This window comes from Sturnira hondurensis, unplaced genomic scaffold (assembly GCF_014824575.4).
Source record: "Sturnira hondurensis isolate 20B ecotype Veracruz unplaced genomic scaffold, ASM1482457v3 Scaffold0013515, whole genome shotgun sequence".
NCBI lineage: Eukaryota > Metazoa > Chordata > Mammalia > Chiroptera > Phyllostomidae > Sturnira > Sturnira hondurensis.
Window position 1 is genome coordinate 5,669,124 of NW_028086146.1, and position 16,993 is coordinate 5,686,116.

Here is a 16,993-nt window from a genome sequence, read left to right on the forward strand (position 1 = left end):
AAACTTCTCTTTTCTCATCATTAACACACCACCATTATACCTTGTAGAGGTGTGTGTGTGAGAGGGACTCAAATAAAATGGTGCATTAAATGTCCTTAACTCATCACAGTTAAAGTTAACTTAGTTTAACATATTGACTTTTTTAAAAAAGATTTTATTTATTTATCTTTAGAGGGGAAGGGAAGGAGAGGAGAGAAATATCAATGCATGGTTGCCTCTCGTGAGTCCCCTGCTGGGAACTGGCCTGCAACCCAGGCATGTGCCCTGACTGGGAATCAAACCACGATCGAATGGTTCGCAGGCCCGCACCTAATCCACTGAGCTATACCAGCAAGGGCAGTGTATTGACTTTTTTATTGCTCGTCTGTCTTTGTTGAAATCTCTTCTAAGACAGTTTTGCCCCCAATTTTGGAGGAGGTAGTTCTAAGATTTAAATGGCCTGTAATTATTTGTAGGAAAAGGATCCAGCTGAACTCCAAAACCTGGGGTTTGTGTGGGTAACAGTAGTGGTGTCCCAAATGAATAATAAAAGTGGATGTCTTTTATAGTTTATTATGAGGAACTACCTGCAGTTATGTATTTGATGGTGTCTGAAATGAGAAGCCCCAGCAATCCTTTTCTAGAAACTTTCAGTTTTTAAATACTGATTACTTTGCTATTTGCTGCTACCCCCAACCTGATTTTGAAAAAATGCCTCATTTGCCTTTTCTTTTTTTTCTCTGGCAAGCTGTGCTCAGAGGAAGTGGCTGTGGTTGGCAGGGCGCTCTCTCTGAATGTTTTGGGTTGGCTGATTTCTGTGGCCTCAGCACCTAAAACTGCTCTTGTTCACTCAGCCTTAAAGGCCGTCATCATCAGCATCTTGGCAAGGAGGGCAAATGGCCCCATTGCCTTAGGATGTGACCAGAAGTTAGAAAGAAAACTGTTGTTTCAGCCTTGCCCTAGGGCTGGCTGAGCATTGGGGAGCAAGTCAAATTGTCCTGCCTCCCGTTTTCTCTCTGTTCACAGAGAGCAATGGCACTTGACTTTCCTCTTACATGGATCGTGAGCCTTCTCTCTTGGGTGTTAGAGAAAGGTTATGTACAAGACCAGAGTGCTAAGCAACATATAGCACCTGTCTGCATTAATTCAAGGGTAGCTTTTCTTTGTTTAACATCAGAAAAATCTAGGTGGGTGTCAGAAATCAGCCATGAGTGTCTGGAATAGGTTTTGCCAAGAAGTTAAACCTAATGTTATTGTTTGTCATCTAAGACTAAACTATAATGTGTATTTCCACCTCTCCTGCCCTGATTTTATCATCTCCTTTAGGCTTCAGGCTCGCATAGCTCACAGGATACAAGAACTGGAAAATCTGCCTGGCTCTTTGCCACCAGACTTACGAACCAAAGCAACCGTGGAACTAAAAGCACTTCGGTTACTCAATTTCCAACGTCAGGTAATACCTTTTCCCCAGCAAACCTGAGATCTCCAAAGTAAATGTAATTGTTTGAGATAAGTGTGTTTCCCCAAGTCTGTTCAGTATTGTTATAAAGATACAAACTTAGTAAGATATTGTATCTTTTAGATCAGCAGCATAGAGCTAAAAGTAATGAAGATGAACTGCTAATCATTCTGTTTGCTCGTTTGTACGTCAGAGACATTTTTTCCCTTCTGCACTGTGGTTTACAAAATGAGAGTGATGGCAAAATCTGCTGCTGAGGGGGAACCTCCAGAATGAGTGGGGTTGCTCACGTTTGCCGTTATGGCTCCAAAGAAACACACTCAGGTGGTAGATAGAGCTTCTTTGTAAACACAAGCGTGTATAGCCCTAGCCATGACTGTGAAAATATTTTAACAAAGATGATAGCTACTCATTATTAGGTTAGTAAAGTTCATAGTTCGTCGTTTGTAGAAACACATACATCTGTGTTTTGTAACTATCAATCGTTCATCACAATACAGATTTGGCACATTCGATCACGTCAGACGTACGTATTATGTAAATCATTGAATTATTTTCTACTGTACTGGCTAGAAGCCACTTATTAATAAAAGCAAGCAAGCATAATGATCTCTTTTAGAATTGCTAAACCAGTAGGAAACGAGTGGAATGAAGTAGAGCTAAGGTTCCCGTTGGTGAGCTTTATCCTACGGACCCAAAAGGTGCAGATCTCCTGGTCTGCGTGCTGCCTCGTTCAGCCAAACGGGAACAGGAGTGCTTTGTCGTCAGTCAGATGGGTCTGTTTGGTTAAGGTCTTGGGCATACAACATAAATTATTAATGAGAGAAAGTAGTGTGGAAGTATTAAGTTGCATGCCTTGATTTGTTGGAGGATGTGATTCAAATCACAAGGCCACCCCACTTGCTATTGTCATATGAACTTGGGAGTAATTTGCCTTATTGGTTATAATATATATCATAAGAGGGCATCAGTGTGGCTGGGTACTTACGTGGCCATAGATGTGTGAGATTAGATTAGAGCTTAAATTGAAAGAGAGAGAGAGAAAGGAAGGAAGGGAGGGAGGAGGGAGGAGGGAGGAGGGAGGAGGGAGGGAGGGAGAAAGTCTCTGAGTTTCATTTATTTCCTTCTTATAAGTGACTTCATAAAATGTATTGATAAAGTATTGGATAAAATCTTGTTTAAACAATATTCCCCAAGTATGTTTTTAGGAATAAATTATATTCAAATTAACTTCACTACACTAAACTCCTATTAGTCTCTGATTTTTGCTTGATATTATTGAAAAAAATCTCTTATCTATGAAGTTTCCCACTAAAATTAACTGTAATTGTTGATGCTGATTTCAGATTCAATTCAATCATTATTTTAATGAATATTTGCAATTCTCACTTTCTACCATCATATAACCTACAATATGGGTAAGTTTTTATTTTTAGGATCACCTAAAAGAAATTCATAGTATAGTACAAACTTTGAATATCCTACAAGAATATCATTGTTAGAAGTGGAAGGAAGCCAAAACTTTAATTTTTTCTTTTTTATCTGAAACTATGAATTAACATTGTTTGAGTAGCTGCTGCCACTGTACACAAACAGGAAGTAATCCTTTTATTCTTTTTGCAGAACATCATTAAAGTTAATCTTTAAACACAAGGACCACGTTAGTGTGGCATTTAAAACAAAACAAAATGCAGCCCTGCTGGTGTGGCTCAGTGGATTGAGTGCCAGCCTGTGAACCAAAGGGTCACTGGTCTGATTCCCAGTCAGCCCGCATGCCTGGGTTGCCAGCCAGGTCCTCAGTGGGTGTGCTACAGGCAACCGCACACTGATGTTTTTCTCCTTCTCTTTCTCCCTCCCTTCCCTTCTCTCTAAAAAAAATTAAATCTTTAAAATAATACAATAAAGATTAAATAAAAATAATAATAAAAAATAAATAAGCAAAATGTTTTAAAATCTTATTAATAATTACTATCATTAGAATAATTAAATGAATGAATGAATTTATTTAAAAGCCAGAACAATATCTACTTTATATTTTTTTTCTTGTTATAGTGCTATAACTGTTTTTTCCCCTGAATTATTTGCAAAGAAACATTATACCATCTTTGAAAAATGCCACATAAATTTGGTGTGATTTAATTCCTTCAAATACCAAAAGGCAAACTGTGATGGAGAAACCTGTAGCGACCCCAAGAGGAGAAGGGTAAGGCTCAGGAATCTGGCCCCTGTTCAGGGAGCCTTTCTAACTGCTTTCCTTGTGACAGCTGAGACAGGAGGTGGTGGCCTGCATGCGTCGTGACACAACCCTGGAGACAGCTCTCAACTCTAAAGCCTATAAGAGAAGCAAACGCCAAACTCTAAGAGAGGCCCGCATGACAGAGAAACTAGAAAAGCAGCAGAAAATTGAGCAGGAAAGAAAACGCCGGCAGAAGCATCAGGTACTTGGTCTGCGGCTTTGCATTTCTCATTTTACAGACACACCCAACTAAGTGATTAGATAGAGTCAGAAGGGCTGGAAAACGTGCTGTAGTGGACAGCTGTGGTATCACAGAGCAGGAAAGTTTCCTGGAACTTACATAGCCTGACCACACCATTTTGTAGTTGAGGAACTTAGGCTAAAGCAAGGTAAGTGAACTTTCTTAGTTCCAATCAGGTGTCATTTTCATAATCCCATGGAAAGCTGCTGGGGCAAGATTCCTAGAGCAATATCCTGGGGAACTTGGAAAATAAAAAAAAGAGAGCAAAAAGTTATTTTTAAAACGCATATAAATGTAACATCCAGGGATCTTCAGAGGGCTCATTTGGGGGTTTTACCAGGGCAAATACTTAAAAATATTCCTTTCTAGGGGGCTGGGAATACTTGGATGTAGGATTTGATTTTGGGTCATAATCTTACAGCTTCCGTTTCTTTTTGTGTTCAGTTTACTGCCTAGCCTAGTTTTGTTTTTAAAATGTTGGATTTAGTGTAAGTAAGGGTATACTTCCCCCTCCTGTCTTTAAAATAGTATAAAAATTACATATGGAGATTTTAGTTCCCTATGAAATCTTAATTCACAATTCTAAGATACTTAGAGCAGAAGAAATATTACTTTTATAACATAATTCTCCCTGGAGATACTTATCTCCCTCAGGTATATTGGAGAACAATTGGCTTTTAATTTTGCCATTGCCATTTTACAGGTTTCCCTCCATTCCTGATCTTTCTGTTTTCATATGGTTCCATTCTCAAAGCTCAGAGAATTCTCCCCCACAGGCTGGCACCAAAATAAACCTTGAAGGGTCATCTTCCCCACCAGCCCTGTAGCCCACACCTCAGTTATGGAGATATACCAGGGCATCTAACCCAGAGTAGTCCCCAGCTTCTAGTCTTTCATTGCTGTTAACTACACACTGAGAGTTTTTCTCAGACAGCAGTAAAACCTCAAGGGCATTGGGAAGTGAATTTTTAGTATACTTTTCTCTCCTCACCCCCACCCTTGGAATCTTTTAGGAATACCTGAACAGTATTTTACAACACGCAAAAGATTTCAAGGAGTATCATCGCTCTGTGGCCGGGAAGATCCAGAAGCTTTCCAAAGCGGTGGCAACTTGGCACGCCAACACTGAGAGGGAGCAGAAGAAGGAGACAGAGCGGATTGAAAAGGAGAGAATGCGCAGATTAATGGTAAGGGGCTCGCCTCCAAAAACCCAGGAAAATGCTCCCCTCACTCCCTGCGTTGAGAGTGTTAAGTTTGCGGTGGTAGAGGGAGAAAGTAGAAGCTGCTTACCAAATGTACAAATACATTTCTTTAACTTCACGGAGCTGGAGTCAAACATCCTCTCTCTCCTAGACAATGCAGGCTCCAGATCTTAGGCTACATCTGGTGAGTGTGGTGCTTTCATTTTCTAGCCGGGCATTGCTGTTCAGAGTATAGCTCCTCACGCCAAGGCAGGAACTATATCTCACAGAAGTTTTAATATCCAGATCTGGAAGGCTGGAAATGGCAGTTTTAGAAATATCACCTCTTTGAGACTAATGGCATATGTTGTTTTAAATGACTATCTCATTATGTTGTGTCATGGAATCTAAAGAGGTCTAATTGTTTGAAGCTCTTGTCTTTTCTTCATGCCAGAATTGTTTTCTCTAACAGTGTAAAAAGTGATCTTGAAGCTGATTTTGAAATGTTGCATTTTTGCTAATAGCCAGAGTATTGCCAAAGGCAATTCAGGGATTGTTGGTTTTACACTATTTTTTGATGGCTATGTAACACAGAAGGGATTGGTGTATCTCATTGGCCTGTGTTTTGTTTGTTTTATTTTGGGGGGCTTTTGGAAACTGGACCTCATAGAACACCATAAATTTCACAGAAGTGTGTGTTATCTGTAATGATCGGAGACGTGCAGATGCTATCTGGGACACAATTCCTGAGGAGTACGTGGAGAGAAAGTTTCCGCAGTCCATAATTATGTCTTGGGAAAATCCCAACTGACAGGTCTTCCTTGCTGGTTAGCATTTTTTCCCCACAATTTTTTTGGGTTTCAGGGAGTCAAACACCACGTTTTAAAAGGCTCTGTGTCCAGGCACAACTCAATCTCACCATCTTCTCCTGCCTTCTTCTCTTTTTCTGTGGGAGAAAGAAGACTGCCCCAGAAATGTGTAACTAGCCAGGGAGACCATTTTAATAGCAATTTGAGCAGTAAATCAGTCAAATTTGCCTGATTTAACTGAAGTGAAACTATATTAGAACTTCAGTAACAGATTGGTCTGACACTAATGATTAGGCATTTGCAAATCATTAATTTTTGCAATTAAATGATGGGATATACAGATAACAGAGAAACTGAAGTTCTTTATCACTCTTTCTTCAAGTGAGATCAACCATAACGCAAAGCAATTAGAGCTGTAATAGCGTTTGAGGCTCATGCTTATCCACGGGGCAAACAGCAGCTAGACCCAGGGCTGGAACTGCTGTCACTGGGGCACACGCAGGAGTGACACCTCTGGGCTGGAGATGCAGATGCCCCTTAAAGATTTTGCAGTGTGTTCCTTTTATTCTGTACTACAGGAGGAAAATATTTTTTTGATATGTCCTCTTGTTGGGCTATGTGAAAAAGTTTTCTCTTGAAATGGCTCAGAGTGTATCCAAGTTTTTATTCCATTTAGCCTTGTAGTGTTACTTAATGGTTTCTTACTCAGTGATACCAGACTTAAGTAGCAAGTGACTTGTCTTCAGTCACCTAGGCCCGTAGCACAGTGACAACCTGTGACAGAAATCCTCCAAATTTGACTTTCCCTGTCAACCACAATGTTCGTAATGCTTTTAAGTATAAGAAGTGTTTTTGTTTAACACTCATTTTATTTCTTGACATTAGAAGTACTTACTGAAATATTTTTAAAGGAAAGGATATTAGGTCCAGAATTTGCTTCAAGACAGTCCATTTGGGGAATGAGGGGAGGAGTTTGAGGAAGGGGTAATAATGAAAGAGGATTCATCTCAAATTTATTTTTGTTGCTTGGTGTTGGTTATATGAGAGATTATTCTATTCTCTCTATTTTTGTATTATACTTGAAAATGTCCAGAATACAAAGTTAAGAATAGCCCTGGCTGGTGTAGCTCAGTGGATTGAGCATGGGCCTGTGAGGCAAAGGGTCGCTGGTTCGATTCCCAGTCAGGGCACATGCCTGGGTTGCAGGCAGGTTCCCTGCAGGCCAACTCCCAGCAGTGGACGCACGAAAGGCAACCATACATTGATGTTTCTCTCCCTCTCCTTCCCCTCTAAAGATAAATAAATAAGTAAAATCTTTAAAAAAAAGAATAAACTTCAGATGGTGAATTGTCAAATTTTAACATTGTTTGTGCAGGAAACACAAGAACAGAGTTGTTTCAAAGTGTTTGGTCACACCGCATAAGGAGTATGGCTGTGTACCCTGACTTTGCCTCGAACCCTGGTATCCCACAACTAGGCATCCCCCTCCCTCGTTCCCCCCAGTCCTAGACTGTGGGTGAGAATTCTTGTAACCGGAAACATTCACTTTGCTGCACCCACCACCAGTCAGAGTTCAGACTGTCGGAAGGAGGGATGAGCAGACAAGGCATCTGCAAACTTCTGTGATGCTCCCATCATGCTCTTCTTTCCTTAACAGGCTGAAGATGAAGAGGGCTACAGAAAACTCATTGATCAAAAGAAAGACAGGCGTTTAGCGTACCTTCTACAGCAGACCGACGAGTATGTGGCCAACCTGACCAACCTGGTGTGGGAGCACAAACAAGCCCAGGCAGCCAAAGAGAAGAAGAAGAGGAGGAGGAGGAAGAAGGTGAGTGCTCTGCTGGCAGCAGCTGAGTCGGGGACCAGTTTAAGGCATGTGTTGCTCTTTGATGAATACTTCTTACCACACTGAAGCGAGGGTTAGATTACTGGATTGGAAAAAGCGCTCATATCAATGGGTATGATGTGAAAGAGTTGATTGGGCCTACTGGACAACAGATTGGACATGAGGGTGTAATGGATAGGATGTATTAAACTGAAATAGTGAACTTTATATTCCCGTTGTTTCTTACAATCTTTAAAAATTAAATACAGGTGGTTAAGAAAAAGGGGGAAAACATGAGCACAATGAACTGTTTTCTTAAGTGTGATGCAGTGTGGCAGGGGACTGCTCAGTTAAGAAACTGGAGTGAAAATTAAGAACAAAAAGCAAGGTACTGTTTGAAAGAAACCACAGGAAAATGTAAGAGATAGCTTTGCGACACTTTTGGAACAAATTTTAGTCCAATTATTTGGACAGACAGTGATGCCAAAATTGTTCATTTAGTTCAGCGGCCGTGTCACACTCAGGTAAGTGTACAGGTCAGGGTTTTAGGTGATCCCAGAAAACAGTGAGAAGTGAAAGGTAAGATTTAGAATTTCTGCTCTACAGATACTGTGTCCCAATTCAAGGGCAACATGCTAGTGTAGGCCTGTGAATATAGCTCTTTTTTGAAGCTTAAGTAGTCGGGTAGCTGAGTTCTTGGTTGATACTTTGTTTTCATGGTAAATTCTAATTGGTTCAGGTACAAACAGGAAGAATTGGGGAGGCTGAGGATGGGTGGCATTTAATCATTTATTCTCTGAACTGAATAATTGAACAAAAATGTTTTTCTAAAAATAATTAATTTCATGGCTCCTGAATTCTCATACCTGTTTCGTAATTAAAGAGGAGGAATAAATGGTTGAGAAGGCGCCCTCTCGCTCCCGATCTCTTCAGTGCAACTCAGCTTCCCTTGTTGTGAAGAGGAACAAGGAATGACTCAGGATTTAGACATTTCAGTGGCGAGGAACACCTCATTTTCTTGTCAAGATAGCCTGATAGGCTTTGCAGAATTCCATCTCCCAATTCCTGACTTAAAAAAACATGTTCAGAGTTTGTGAAGAGCAGAGAGGCAAACAGATACAACTCTGTAACATCCCATAAGTGGATCCCACGAAATAGCAGTTTTAGTTTTCTGGAATCTAGACATGTATTTCTCCGAGCTTGTCGCAAAAAGGTCACTGTTAGTGTTTTTAGAATTTCAGTTCCTATTCTACATTTCTTTCTGATGAAAAGCTAATGGCCTAGATCGGAACTTCTGGCTTATAATTAATAGGTTCCTGCCATGCTGTTTAACCATGATATCACCCTAGAAAGATACATAATTGAGTGATAATGATTATGCCTTTTTTTAAAAATTTGTACAGAGCAGGGACCTATCACACTATTTTTCATGGTGCTGCCAACTCTGATGGTCTATAGTTCGGCTCTCCACTTCCAAACCCTGGCCTTCAGGTTTGCCAGTGGCACTTCCTCTGTCTCGTCCGTTTGTCCAGCAGACACTGACTGAACCCTCCTATGATGGAGGCACTGTGTGCTGGATGCGGGGGCCGGGGGGGGGGGAACGATGGTGAGGCAGAGCACTCTTGCCAGCTCTCTCAATTTAACCAGTGACCGAGAAAGAGAAACAGACAGATATTAATCAAATATGCATATAAATATATATTTATAAACCGTGACAAATGAATGATGCGAAGAAATTCCGTGAGTCAAATTGGGGATAGGGCCTGATTTCCTGGCAAATGAATGAGAATAGCAAAGCAACTCCCGCCTGCCTTGGGGATCTCCCCAGGCTCGTCCCACTGAGGATCTCACGTGGCTGAGGAGGCAGAAGTATTACTTCCGATCAGCGCTGTACCTAACCTCTTCCCTGGCGTACTCTCAGAATGCCTAGCATTTGGGCCTCCCCTGCTCTTACCGGGACCGAGGAGAACAGGCTGTGTTTCCTTCGTGGGCCCTCTTGCTGGGAGAAATGATAAAGAAGGTAGAAAAGAAACTGGGCCCCTTCCTCGTCCTTTTTGAAAACTGTCTCTTTCACGGGACTTTGAGACGGAGTTCAAAGTGAGTTACCCTATTTCAGATGCAGCTTTAATTGTGCAAATAAAACGGGTGCTTTCGAAAGTTGATTATTGGGCACTTTGGATTCTCAGCAGTTCTTCTTTCCTCCATTAGAGTGAATGATTGACGGTTGCTTGTTGCCATTTCTCTGGCGGGGAGGAGCGCTGCCTACAGAGGCTTCAAAATTCTGTGCTGTCCCTTTCAGCGTTTTCCCAAAGAACTGAACATGATCCTGTACCTCACCATGTTGGCTTTAATTAAGAAGGGCGTCAGTAAATCTTTGTGTTGAGAAAACCTTTTTACCTAGTGAACTAATAGCATTGAGCTGGTGGCAACATTTGCAAGACAACTAAGATACATATTACTCAAAGAACTATGCTACTAGAGAGGAGCATGATTGAGTTTGCAATGTAATTGAAAAAGAGTTATTTTTTACTTTGTGTTAAACTCCTGTATAATTTTTGAAAATTTGCCCCAGTGTAACTACAGAAGAGGTCTTTGTTTTTCCGGTTGCGGGGTTTACTGTGTTTAACTTGTTGTTAGCCAATAATAGAAAAGTGTCCCTTTGACCTGCTGTGACTTTGTTTAATTTTCTCTTCTCACCATTAGAGCCATTTCTATGAAGTATATATTTATAAATCATTCTAAAACTTCTCCTTCTCAGCCTGGTCTTCCATTAATGCCCCTGCAATGGAGGAAAATGAGATAAACTGTATGTATCTACTTAGGAGTTAGAGGAGGAATAATTTTAAAGAATTGAAATATCTAATTATGTGAAACCAGTCTCTGCAGTTGGGCAGGAGGGATGCAGTCTTCTGTGCACTTAGCATGACCTTGCGGCCTCCGTCCTTTGCCATGATTATTCTCTATCATCTACTGGGTGACGACAGGATACCAAGAGGGCGGGGGCTAGATGAAGCCCCCGGGGGGTATACAAATAGGATTAAACATGCTAGATTAGAAAATTGGACTACTGTCCAAATCATGTTAGCACAGAATCCTTTAAATTCACAAGTACATAAGAAAACACAGCAGATGAATTTGCTTGCATTTCCTTACAGGGTATTTCATTAAAAGATCTATTATCTAGTACTTAAGTCTCTCGCCCTGTCAAAAAGGTGACTTGTTAGGATTGAATGGGAAAGTTTATCTATCTAAAGCATTTAGAAGGTTCCGTGGCACGTAGTTAAGTGCTCAGTCAATCTTGGTTATCGTCAAGCCATTCTCTGGTATAAATGAAGGGCCACGATTATTAAAATGTGGTTGTAGGGTTTGGGAAATAAAAAATCTTCTTTTCCCCCCTCATTGTATATTCTCTGTGATGTTGAGTAAATAAGTAGCTACCAGTTTTCTCTAGTTGAGGATCAATTGAATATCGTCTTGTAGGATAATGACAGGTTCTTGGACTGTTGAGGCACGTGGTAGGAAATGAGGATTTATTAATTTTTGGTGGATTCTGCTCATCCTGCCCTCCTCAGCTCCTACAAAGAGAATGTGTATTATGTGGCCTCTGCTTTTTAGTGGTTTCTGGTGATAATAAGGTGTTTCTTACAGGGTTTAGGGTATATTTTTCCTTGGGCTATGGTGGCCAGGAGCCTATGCTACCCCCGACCCAAACCTACTGCTTAGAAGTCTAGCCGTTTTACGTGTTCGGCTTCCCGAACTACTGACTTCAGGCTGAAAATAAATATTTAATTCTGTCTTTCAAATCTTTCAATGGGGTATGTACCAGCAGAACTATGCCCCCGTTATTTATTTGTGACATTTCTTGGAAACTCTCGACACTAATAGGAATCCATGGAGAGCTGTGCCCGATCTTTTTCATCAGGGTGTTTCCTTTTCTTTCTGAAACTTCTTTTATTCTCTTTCTCTTTCATCAACCATGATTATAAGTAAATCTCAGGACTGAGACGTTTTGGAGGGGGAACCTTCCCAACATAATGTACTGATCAGTCCATCGATCACGAGAGAAAATGTGTTTTTATCCTTTTTTAGATATCAAAAAGTCAGAAAAGCCTCTTGGTATAAATAATGTTTGGTAAAAAGAACGTCAAATGCAAAGTAGTATTGCTTTTTAGGCGTCTGTTTTAAATCCAGGTTTCCAACTCTTCGTACTTTTTTTATATGTTATGTTTTCCCTGGAGAAATAGTTTATTGCAGCATTTCTCAACAAGGACATTTCTGTGGGCAAAAGAGAGGTTCTTAAGTAATTCTGGACATTTGAGTGTAGCGACTATTGTAAAGACAGGCGAACACAACCCCACAATGATGAGATTTACTTGATTAGTGCGGTGTCAGAATGGAGGAAGCCGGGGTTTGGACCAAAGTCCTGCTTGACTGGATCAACCAGTTATTTGAGTCAAAATGTTAGAACTGGTTTTCTCTGCAAGGTACAACCAAAGTAATGTGCAACTCCCTGTTCATTTGATATTCTTGGGTATTTTTTATTGCCTGATCACCTATCTTAATGCTCAGAGGTCCACTCAAGTAAAAATAACCCAGTGATTTCTGCAAGCTGGGGTTTCCATTGAAACTGAATGGGTCTTTAAGATGCCAGCATATTTGAATGTTGTTTCATCTCTCATAACACCTGCTGGGGGGATAAAATGCATTCACTTTCTAAAATAGATTGTGAAATATTTGGTGTAAAACTGTTTCTTGACAAAATGAGGCTGTTTACGGCCTTTGTTGCGGTAAAGCACAGTAAAGCACAGTAAATGAAGTGCCCTATTGAAGTCTGCTTTCCTGAGTTCAGCTTAAATGGGGTTTCGTGTTTAGGGACTCCTTTCCCTTCTTGACCACTGATTATTTTCTATCACTTCGGCAAGGACGGTGTGTGGCCACGCACACAGCTTTGTTCCCAAACATCCCTAAATGGAGCGTGTGAGTTGACATTGGCCTTTGGAATTGGGAACCCAAGTTGTCTTTAGTTATGAGGAATTTGGTTCATGTCCCCTCCCATGACCAGGTTAATTACACTCCTCCCTCCCTCCCTGAGCACAATTAGTTCCAGATTTTTTACAGGTAGGAAGAAGGCAACACAAAGTCCCTGCAGTCCTAATGAATGGATGCACTGCAGTGTTTCGTTTTTAATGACTGGAAGTTAAGCTCAGGTCAGTAATATCGATAGGATGTGTTGGGAGTCACATGACACGGATAACTAACTGTGTGCGAAAATTCCCGGGGCCGTGGGAGACTTGGCAGGTCCTTCACCTGGTGCTCAGAGACCGTCCAAAGTCAGTTCCAAAGGTAGCATCAATCACAGTCTCTTTAGAGTTATTCCTGGGTCCAAAAAGGGAAGGGTTTTTTTTTTTTTTTTGAGAGGGGTGAGAGAGTAAAATGCCAGTTTGATGTGAGAACATGGATTTATGAAAGAATACCAACCAGAAATGTACAAACTGAAAGAATCCGAAGCATGATGGGAGAACTTGGTAACTCTGAATGCAGAGTAAACCGCCACCTGGCTTCCCCACGTATCACAACCTAGCTGAATGGAGTGTAAGTACAAGGCATACAGGGCAGTCTCACAGAGGGCCAGTTCAATGAGGAATTGCGTGTGTGTTCTTAACTATTTGACTTGCAAATATGTTGGCACCGAGTTACAGTAATAATAATAATAATAATAATAATAATAATAATAATAGTATTTCACTGAGTATATGCATTGTTCTTGCATTCACTTATTCGGCCAGTCATTTTTTTCAGTCATTCACGAAATATTTATTTAGTGCCTTTTGAAAGCCAGGTACTCTGGCAGGTGTGATAGGAGTGAAAAAAAAAAAGACAGAAATCCCTGACCCTCTAATCTTACGAAGCAGTTTAGTTTTCAGACAGTGCCATAGCAGACTTATATAGACATTCAAGAATAACCCTTGGACTATTGTTGAGTCTTTTACATTGTGGAGCTTGAAGTGTATTATTATATGTGATGTTGGGTTGTATATGTCAGAACTGTGATCCGGTCCTGCCACAACCCTGTGTAGTAGGAACCATTACCACCCCTAATTTACAAAGCAGGGAACCCAAACACGGAAGATCCGCCCAAGGTCACACAAGTGAAGATCTCTTGTATTTAATGACCCAGCTGGGGTTCAGATGCACATCATTTCTTGAATAATTCCAGAACCAACTTTCTTAAATCTAATATTACATTGCTTCTCAAATTTGATACCTAGCAGAAAAGTCAGCTTAGAGAATGTTAAGTAATGGAAAAGCCTGATTATGAGGCGGTTTTTAGATAATACACTTGCTAGTCTGTAGCATATTCATAGAAAAGTATCCTTCAGAATAGCTTTGATTTTATTATTTATGGTCCTTCAAGCTTTTTAAGGAGCTATTCATCGAAATGGTGATCCAGTTCCACAAGCTAGCGATTGGAAATTGGCTTATTCATTGTCTGATTTGATTTTCTTTGTTGGCCAAATTAGTAGCTGATTTCTGACTTGTATGGAAAGAATGGTAAAATTAATGAACTTTCTCCCATTAATTAAAAACAGTTGTGTGAGTATAGAGCCTGAGAATTGCCAAAATGGAAACTTCAGGGGCTGGTCGTGGGGACAGTTCCTTCTCTGAGCCTCCCGCCATTGTTCTCTCTGTATTTCTAGCCTAGACAAAGGGCCTGGTGTTTTTGCTGCTGATCATGTCTTTGGAGCTTGTAAACATTTTCACTTTGGGGTGGCATAAATAGAAACTTAAATTATTGCAAGATCACAACCAGAGGGAGCATTTTGTTCCTATCTGCTGTGCCTTGTGCTTTGGCATACACACAGACTTCTATTTTTGTAAGAAAATTATGAGAACTTCAGAATTTTCAAACATTTATGGAAACTGCATTTCTTCAATATGGACAAAAGGCTGTATTTTAAACATTACGCATTTTCTATAAAAGCTGTTTTGTAGAGAGACAATTGAGTTATTTTCATAGAAAGCATAAGTGTATGTATAATCAATGCCTTAAGTAAACAGAGTGAAGTTAATATTGATTCTGTATCATTATATATATTTTTAATTAACTAAAGGGCCCAGGGGAGGAAAGCTCCTTTTCTTAAATGTCTTGATAAAGCAAATGACTAAAGTTTTTTTTTTTTCTTCTCATTGTACTACCCTGAAGTAGTATAGCTTTCCAGCAATAACTTTAAAATAAGGATTCTGTAAAGGTGATGTTAAAGATTTCACTTGTCAAAGAGTTTGTTACAAATGTAAGAAATTTTAGACTATTTTGTGTGTATTACAGATGAGACTCACTTTGATATGTACAAAATGTGACATAATCTTAGCTCTCCATTTAGGCTGTCTTTGAGACTCATGGAGGTTAATGGACTAAGATATTGGACTATTTAAGAAATGGTAGATGACAGAATTTTTCATGAGATCACAGTATCTGCCTCAAATTTCCACAAATACCCACTGTGGAAATACTATACATTATGAAAGCCCATTGGGTAGAATGAAAAACATTCAGAGAACTCACAGAGTTTTATATCATTTTGTATTTTTATGACTGAAGAGCAGTTCAGAGTTTATTCTCAATGGACATTTTTAGCAAACTTGCTAAGGGAATAGGGAATAGTGAAGTTTTGCTGATTGCATCAGGATTGGTCTTCTTGGTGCCAAAAGTGAGAACACTGCAGGTCCAGACCGCTCCCTTCTGGTGCTGCCAATGTCTTAAGCCCTTTGGATCCTAGAAGACAATCCACAAATCTCTGGTGTGCTGGCCTTGAATTGCAGCTGGCCCTCAATAACTCTCTGCCAGCTGCTAATGAAATACACACTTTCTCTTAGTAAAAACAAGTATAAAGCATGAATACTTCAGTTTTGTTGGATGAGAGCGAGTAGTAGTTACGTGCCCCAGAGTTACAATGAAGCCCTTCCGTGCCCACCGGCTTGGTTGAGGCCTAACGTGACACATTGTCGTTTTACAGAAGGCTGAAGAGAATGCGGAGGGAGGGGAGTCTGCCCTGGGACCAGATGGAGAGGTAAGAGATCTGCATCCATCTCTCCGGCGTCTGCTCAGTGAGTCCCTGCCATACCTTGCCATGTCGTTGTCGTGTGCACGCATTTTGCTTTTACTCAGCTATTCATTGTCAAGTAAAATAAGTAGTACATTAGCATAATAGAAAAGGGATATGCCAAAAAGTAATCTGCTTCCTTTTCAGACTTCCAGTCAACTGATAATATGTTTCTTGTGTATCATTCCAGAATTTTCTGTGCACATATAAGCATATGTTTAGGAATACATAGATTGTGTAAAAATCCTAAGTGATTCTATAATTGCATTTGCCCAGTAAACAATACAGAAGCATAAACTATAACCCATTTTCCTTAGTTTATTACTCATTTGAAATTATAAAACTCCATAAGCTAAACAATACCTATTTGGTTAATTTATTTTTGTACACCTTCTGTAGGCTTCTGTTTGTATAGAGTATAGCTTCTGTTTGTATAGAATATAGCTTCCATTTGTCGACTCATCCACATATTTCTAAATTTTATTTTCTAGCATTTCCAATATTTTCCTGAATCATGAGAATACAGTTCCTCATCTATCAGATTTTTTTTTCCTTCTGAAAACTCCAAATTCTCTGCCAGTGGTCCACAGGAGGAGGCACACTCCCAGAGCAGGGTGGCAAGAAGCCTGTTTTAAGCTGCCTTCTCAGATTCAGCTAAACTCCCGTGGAGGCTTTGGGTGGGTGGAGGGTCTCCTCGCCCTGGTCCAGCATCACTGTGCACGTGAAATGTGCTGTGAGTGCACACTGCCTGGATGAAGGGGAAAGGCTGGAACCACTAGCCTGTGCAGAAACCTCTCGAACAATACATGTTGCCGAACCACTATAATCCATCACAAGGAAAGAAAGGATCGGGGTAAATGTCTAATGCGTAAGAAGCTCTCAGTGGGCTTTTCTGAAGGAAGAATGCTATATCTTAGAGCACGCAGACACACTCCGATGTGTAAAGGCCCGGCCTGACCTAAGCATGCCTCACATCAGTCCATAATTAACCAGCTCAAGGAAGAGATTTAACTTGCTAGTTTGAGAGCGCTTTATCTCTTATCGCTTCTTGGGAAAATTACCTGCTGATTTTGGGCCTGTGACATGCACTTGTTTTTTTCCTTTAAATTTTAGCACGTGTGTTTTGTTTGCTGAAGTTGGTAGAGTGGACACATTGCTTAG

General features: G+C 40.4%; 1 protein-coding gene across 5 annotated transcripts in view; it reads left to right on the top strand.

The window, feature by feature from the left end:
* SMARCA2 (SWI/SNF related BAF chromatin remodeling complex subunit ATPase 2) overlaps positions 1-16,993 on the top strand; it is a 166,081-nt gene that overhangs the window by 36,860 nt on the left and 112,228 nt on the right. For all 5 annotated transcript variants that reach the window (XM_037061731.1, XM_037061735.1, XM_037061734.1 and 2 more), the window contains exons 6-10: positions 1,306-1,432; positions 3,703-3,876; positions 4,929-5,102; positions 7,563-7,733; positions 15,746-15,799. In XM_037061731.1, the coding sequence (XP_036917626.1) occupies positions 1,306-1,432; positions 3,703-3,876; positions 4,929-5,102; positions 7,563-7,733; positions 15,746-15,799 (700 nt within the window). The remainder of the gene's footprint in view (positions 1-1,305; positions 1,433-3,702; positions 3,877-4,928; positions 5,103-7,562; positions 7,734-15,745; positions 15,800-16,993) is intronic.